Genomic DNA, 7,250 nt, shown 5'->3' with positions numbered 1-7,250 from the left:
CTATGTGATGAAAAGTGGTCACATATATTGTTATAAATTCATTAAAGATTAAATAATGAGAGAAAGTCAAGCTTAATGTCATTTGATATTTGTATTGAATGTCATACAGTTCAGGACATTATTTAGTGAAAAGTCCTCGTAGAACATTTTATTATCATTTATAAGAAAGAAAAATTTTATATTTTCTGCAGGTCCCCAAGGTAACACTATTGTTGACCAGTGGAGAATGATATGGCAGGAAGACGTGGAATACATCACTTTGTTGACCAATCTTACTGAGGGACCAAAGGTTTGAAAATCCAATGAATACTTCAAACAGGAACTTATGTCCTCGCCATTTTTGCATTTTTCTAAGCTGGGCGAAAGGGGGCAAATTCAAAGAAAATTGTATTTAATTTCCTAAACAGAAATATCACCCGGCAAATTAAAATATGAAAAGCATGTGCTGGCAAGTGCGAATATAACATGGAAGGGAAATACATTATAAACCTTATATAGAAGTATACACAGATTGCTCAATCCTTTATTTTAACATTGTTATCATTTCTTTTTATTTCTAACATATGATTCTAGATCTAACAATGTAAACAGTTTAATTCCTATATTGTTTTCAATAAAAGGATTCACATGCGCTTGAAATATCCTATTTAAAGGTAAAGTATTGGCCAAATGAGAGGGAAGAACTAAAACTAGGTCCATTCTCCGTGAAATTGATTGAAGAAAAAGTATATGCATACTATGTTGTTAGGAAAATGACTCTTTCGAGAAAGAAGGTAATTTTACAATATAGTATTCAGCCTGTTTAAATCACAGTTTTCTTTTATTCCTTCTTCTTCTGTTACAAACTACTACTGCTGCTAACATCTGTTTATTAGGTTTCTGGGTCAAGGACAGTTGTACAGTTCCATTTCACAAGATGGCCTGACCACGGGAAGCCAAATCCTCTGAACTTGATCATGTTTCTCAGACACTTCCGGCATAAAATGAGACCTACCAATCATCCAATTGTTGTTCATTGCAGGTCTGGGTGTACATTTCTATCCTCTGAAGATCAAAATGTTGTCAAAATTTTATACTTTTAAAAAAAAATAGAACTCTGAAAATAGGTTTCCAGTTGCTTTTTATATAATTGATATCAATAGATGAATATATGAAACATATATTATTTGAAAAAAAGGAATCTAAAAAATCAAATAAATAACGACATAATGAATACATATACATACATGGAACAAATTAAAACAGTCGTGTTAAATATTTCTTTCTTGTTTTTACCCCAAATATCTTTAAGGGCAGATGATTGAAACAGTTTTTTTTTCTTTGGAGGAGACTAAATATCATGTCACAAGTCTAGAAAAGTTAATAATTCCTAGATTTTTTTCTCATAAGACTCGGAAAATGAAATAAACTTGGAAAATATTAGTAATATTTCAATATAATCACAAATATGGATAGAAGATACTTAGTACAGGTTTGTAGATGAAAACAAATTTCAGAGTGTGTTACCTTGATGCTCAAAGTGTAATATAAACTTTAGAAAAATAAACCAAGCCATGTGAATTTTTTTAGGAAAACCAAAATGGTAAAAATTTGCCTATGTGATATTACTGATGTTTTGTCATTTTGTTTTTCCTCATAAAATTCACCTGGCTTGGTATATTTTTCTAAAGTTTATATTACACTTTTAGAACCTGGGTATTAAATTCTGAAATTGGTTTTTACCTAACCTTTACTGTGTGACATTTGTAAATATTTTTATTGAACTATTACTTATATTTTTTAAGTCTTTTTCATTTTCCATTTCTTACAAGATTTTTTTTTAATTATCCACATTTCTTACAGTGGCTGGAACGTTATTGTTGACAAACCAATCGTGTAGAATCGTGAGTGTATCGTGAGTGATCGTTCGTGTAACGTGCGAGATCGTTCGTGTATCAGACTCAATCGTGTGCGTTTTTAATCGTGCGAGATCGTGCGTTTAGAATCGTGTAAATTTCGTTTTGTAAGTTTTTATCGGAATGTTATTTGTAAAAAAGCATTTCCCTTCTTTGTTTTTCTTAATTTATTAATTAAAATCCAAATAAAATGAAAAAGCGCATTTTACATAATAGAATGCAGAACGAACTAATTATCGCCCGTAAACAAGCAATATAGTAAGTCGTACAATATTAAGTTCTCGTCAAATAGCGCGATCAATATTGTGATAAACCGTACTTAGATCTTTAACGCCTTTTTGAAAAATCTGATTTTAATTATTATTTACTTCTTATTGTGGTCAAGATAATCTTGAAATCAATTCATTGAAAATAAATATTTTTTTTTTTTTACAAAGAAATAAACATTTCTCAATGCTTACATAACTATAGTTAGTCGACAAATATACATGGACACGGCATGATTTTCGGGAGTTTTGATTATCTGTGTTTATCTCTTGAGCCTATTTGTAATTAATTAATTTTAAATTTCTGCAAATAAAAAAGTTGAATAATTGGCAAGTTTATCAGACATTGAATCATTGGAAACATAAGGATAAAATTTGTAATTATAATTCAAGTCATTCCATGCTGCCATTTTTGTTCAATCGTATCCCCCTTTCTGCATATCATGATATCCAATTCAATCAAATTATACGATCCACATACATGTACATCGTCTAATAGAACGAACAAAATCCGTTTTTTTTTATCGGAGAATTACCTTAGATATAATTATTTTTAATCTAAAATATAAAGTCTTGCATATAATTAGTTACAGAAATATCATTTTCCGTTTTTTTCTTCAAAGTCTATGAAATAATATTGATAATTCTTTGAAATCTTAAATAAGTATTAAGCCGTATTTCGTTTTGAAAATATTGAATCCTAAATATTTTGAACTATTTTGAGTGAAGAATCGTGCGTTTGCGTTAACAATCGTGTAAGATCGTGTAACGTGTAGAATCGTGAACGTGAAAGATCGTTCGTGTAACAGGTTTAATCGTGCGTTAATCGTGCGGAATCGTTCGTGTAACGTGATCGTTCTTGTAAGTTGTCAACAATAACGTTCCAGCCACTGTAACTTGTAACATGATATTTAGTCTCTTCCAAAGAAAAAATCTGATTACCTGTCCTTAATTAATGTTTTAATTAGCGCGGGAATCGGTAGAACCGGGACATTCATTGCTCTGGACGTTCTGTCGAGGTACGGAGAGGAACATGACAAAATCAACGTCATCGAGTTCGTTAAGGCCATGCATAAAGACAGGATGACAATGATTCAAAACGTTGTAAGTTGTTTATTGTGTGAGTCTCTTGCTTTACGTGTCAATTTTGAATTTTTAAAATCGGAAGAAAAATTCCATGTACATATGTACCATCCTTGAATCTTATCTCATTTGTAATGTATTTAAGGATCACTAATTCTGTTTTACCAGGTTATGTAACAAGTTTTTTAAAAAAGATTTTAAGCAAATAAACTACATGTGGATATTTAACTGAAAGAAATTAATGTTTTAAAATAAATTTCAGTTGAAAGATATCTTGTGTACTTAACATCAGCTGTGAAGGAACGAGAGCAATATTACAATGCAGTAAATGTATCGGTAATTTTTTTAACATGTTTCTGATTCTATCAGTTCAAAAGTTAATTAATAACATTAGTGTTAGAAATTTTTTGGGTTTTTTGACATTTTTAGTCGTTTACCAGAGCTGAAGAGTTCATTTCTGCGCAATTTCCGGTATCAGGAGCCACCATTGACCTTGCTCGTTTGCTGATTGATCAGGAGTCTCCATTCCTGATCTCACTGAACCCTTTATCAGAAATTAACGAGGTGAAAAATATACTTTCATTTAATTTTTTATTTCAAATAAACGAATTTCTTATTGGTACCAATATTTTCTTTCTCTTAAACAAGGTAAAAGATTGAGTTGAGAACACTATCAAGAAGATTGATTTGGCCCCATATGAAATCTCAAAGAGTACACAGCAAAGGATTACACACAACATTCGAATAACAGACATTAAAATCAAAAGGAAACACGTACGTTAATCTTCATTTTGATTTATATACGACAGAACATATATAGATTATGGATTCGAAGATTTACCTGAATGTGAAAGAATATAAAAAATTTAAAATAGGAATTTTAGAATGTGAAACTCAAACATTGAGATTACAAGGTTTTAAAAATAAAATTATATGTTTCCCCCATAAAATAATTCCCCGAAAAACAATATTTATCTTTAAAAAAATAAAAGTCAGAAGGAATCTTCTACATATTTTTCACATCATCCGTAGGATGAATGTCATGAAGTGCAGGTATTTGAATGTCTTGATTGGAGTTTATCTGAGTTTCTACCAGCACAAACCTCTTCAATAATAAATTTGATAAAACAGTGTTATGGGTCAGAATAACCCTAAATGCCAGCAAAGATCAATAACACAATTTAAACTTAACAAAAGTTTATTTACAGTAATATATAATAAGTATATGAAACATAAAGTACAAACTTAGCAAGAATCTTAAAATACATACATCAGAGTGTCCGCTGCTGCACACAATGTCCCAGTAAAAATATATCCCAGTTGTATCTCAATGGTGCTCATACGACAAAGTATAGTATCTCTATGCATCGAATTGACAGGGTATTTATACAGTAATATAAATCTAGGATATTCTAGAAATTGTTAAAACATGATATTACTGGAACAATCTGGACATACACAAAATTTAAGAATGTTCTTGATAAAATGACCGAACATGTTGACCACTCTGGAATGTTCAAGAAACTTAATGTTACTAATTATATACATAATGAAACAATACACATCTCACAACACCTCCCCCCTTAAAAAGTTTGAATGTCAATGAAAAACTTAAATTGTAAAACATGTACATTAATACAAAATCTAGTATGTTTACGATACTCTTGACAAGGCGTCTGCAATAACATTGTCTTTGCCTTTGATATGCTTAATTGTTATGTTGTATTCCTGTAACAACAAACTCCATCTAGTCAGTCTTTGATTCTTATTTGACAATTTATGCAAAAATGTCAGGGGGTTGTGATCAGTATACACAAGAATTGGATGCAAAGTAACATTCAAATAAATATCAAAATGCTGTAAAGCTAACAACAAAGCAAGGCATTCTTTTTCAATAGTAGAATAATTTCGTTGACATTTTGTAAGTTTCTTTGAAAAATAAGAAACAACTCTATCTACATTATCACTATGTTCTTGAAACAAAGCTGCCCCGATTCCAACATCACTAGCGTCAACAGTAAGCTTAAATTGCTTACAAAAATCTGGAGTTGACAGAACTGGGTTGCTCATCAGGACAGATTTGATTTTATGAAAGGATTTTTCACAGTCCTTTGTCCATTTAAAGTTAACCCTCTTTTGTAAAAGATTTGTAAGTGGACTAACAACTGAGGAAAAATTTGGACAAAATTTTCTGTAAAACCCAGCCATGCCCAAAATCCTCATTAATTCTTTCTTGTTTGTAGGAATCGGGAACTTTGCAATAGCTTCCACTTTAGCCATAATGTAACATAACCTTGACCTACTTTATGACCTAAATACTCTACATAAGCATGACAAAATTCGCTCTTCTCAAGATTCACAGTTAAGTTTGCTTTAGCTAAAATGTCAAATAAAGCACGCATGATTCGGAGATGTTCGTCCCATGTGTTGCTGTATATGATGACATCATCAATGTAGGCCTCGCATCCCTCAAGGTCTTGAAGAAGGGAGTGAATCATCCTTTGGAATGTAGCCGGTGCGTTTTTCATGCCAAAAGGCATTACTTTATACTGGTAAAGTCCATCTGGTGTAGCAAAAGCAGATATTTCTTTTGCTCTTTCTGTTAACGGTACTTGCCAGTAGCCTTTCAACAGGTCAAATTTACTGACAAATTCCGCGTTTCCAATGTTGTCAATACAATCATCGATTCTAGGTATTGGATATGAATCAGTTTTGGTAACAGAATTCACCTTTCTAAAGTCTGTACATAATCGGTAAGAACCGTCCTGTTTTGGTACAAGAATACACGGTGAGCTCCAATCACTTTTACTAGGTTCAACAATGTCATTGTCCAACATGTACTGCACTTCCCTTCTTAGGTACTGCAATTTTATTGGATTCAGACGGTACGGATGTTGTTTGATAGGCAGAGCGTCGCCAACTATAACATCATGACAAGCTGCATTAGTTTTCTTTGGAACATCCGAGAAGATTTGATGATACTCATTCATCAAGTTTTTAACTTGTTCTTTTTGGTGAATGTTCAAATGTCCAAGTTTGGCATCAAAATCAGCCAAAATTTCTGAGTTTTTCAAACGAAGACTCTGATTACAATCTTTCTCATTCATTTCTACACTCGTATCACTTTCAATACAATTTTGAACAGTCTTAGCATTGGCTAAAGTGGAGACTGGTTTTACAGAATTTCGGTCACACCTTTCAAAATACTCTTTTAACATGTTAATGTGACAAACCCGTTTCTCTTTACGTCGACCTGGTGTCTTAACTACATAGTTTACATCACTGATCTTGCTTTCAATTTCATAAGGGCCATAAAATCTGGCCTGTAAAGGATGACCAGGAATAGGTAAAAATACAAGAACCTTATCACCTGGCTTAAACACCCTATTTCTGGCATCTTTGTCATACCACATTTTCATTTTCATCTGAGAATTCTTCAAATTTTCTTGTGCTAATTTACAAGCATTGTAAATCTTTTCTTTGAAATCAGACACATAATCTAAAAGATTAAGATCACTAGTCTCAGTCAGCCACTTTTCCTTCAACAATTTCAAAGGACCTCTAACTGTATGACCGAACACTAATTCAAAAGGACTGAACCCAAGAGACTCCTGGACTGCTTCTCGTGCAGCAAATAGCACAAGATGAACACCTTCGTCCCATTCTTTTTCATACTGGTAACAATAGGTCTTCAGCATTGTTTTTAGGGTTTGATGAAAACGTTCTAGCGCTCCCTAGGACTCAGGATGATAAGCAGTTGATCTATATTGCCTTATACCCAACTCATGCATGACTTGCTGGAACAACCCCGACATAAAATTTGAGCCTTGATCCGACTGAATTGCCTTGGGTGCTCCTACAAAACTGAAAAACTTGGTTAGGGCCTTAACTATGCTCTTTGCCTTTATATTCCTAAGAGGTATGGCTTCAGGAAATCGAGTGGATGTACACATAATGGTAAGTAAATACTGGTTTCCAGATCTAGTCCTAGGCAAAGGTCCTACAC

The 7,250-nt window shown here is 32.6% G+C and overlaps 1 protein-coding gene and 1 long non-coding RNA gene across 2 annotated transcripts; both read left to right on the top strand.

Annotated features, from left to right (window-relative positions):
- Positions 1-226: 226 nt before the first annotated feature.
- Positions 227-3,421, top strand: LOC134235999 (receptor-type tyrosine-protein phosphatase kappa-like). Its single transcript, XM_062718175.1, has 5 exons — positions 227-289; positions 654-773; positions 876-1,021; positions 3,130-3,265; positions 3,413-3,421. Exons 1-5 carry the CDS (start codon positions 227-229, stop codon positions 3,419-3,421), a joined length of 474 nt encoding a protein of 157 aa, XP_062574159.1.
- An 82-nt stretch (positions 3,422-3,503) lies between these two features.
- LOC134236001 (uncharacterized) lies at positions 3,504-4,369 on the top strand. Its single transcript, XR_009985515.1, has 4 exons — positions 3,504-3,580; positions 3,674-3,808; positions 3,893-4,018; positions 4,277-4,369. It is a non-coding gene; the product is annotated as an uncharacterized LOC134236001 (long non-coding RNA).
- Positions 4,370-7,250: the final 2,881 nt, after the last annotated feature.

This window comes from Saccostrea cucullata, unplaced genomic scaffold (assembly GCF_032062105.1).
Source record: "Saccostrea cucullata isolate Sc308-1 unplaced genomic scaffold, CSIRO_AGI_Scuc_v1 ctg3753, whole genome shotgun sequence".
Lineage (NCBI taxonomy): Eukaryota > Metazoa > Mollusca > Bivalvia > Ostreida > Ostreidae > Saccostrea > Saccostrea cuccullata.
This window is presented reverse-complemented; position numbering and strand designations above follow the sequence as displayed.

Bases quoted from the DNA above. Each gene is read 5' to 3' on its own strand.
- LOC134235999 (XM_062718175.1), top strand. From the start codon at position 227: ATGATATGGCAGGAAGACGTGGAATACATCACTTTGTTGACCAATCTT. The intron at 290-653 runs GTTTGAAAATCC...TCCTATTTAAAG, and splicing joins ATCTTACTGAGGGACCAAAG to GTAAAGTATTGGCCAAATGA. The intron at 774-875 runs GTAATTTTACAA...TCTGTTTATTAG, and splicing joins TGACTCTTTCGAGAAAGAAG to GTTTCTGGGTCAAGGACAGT.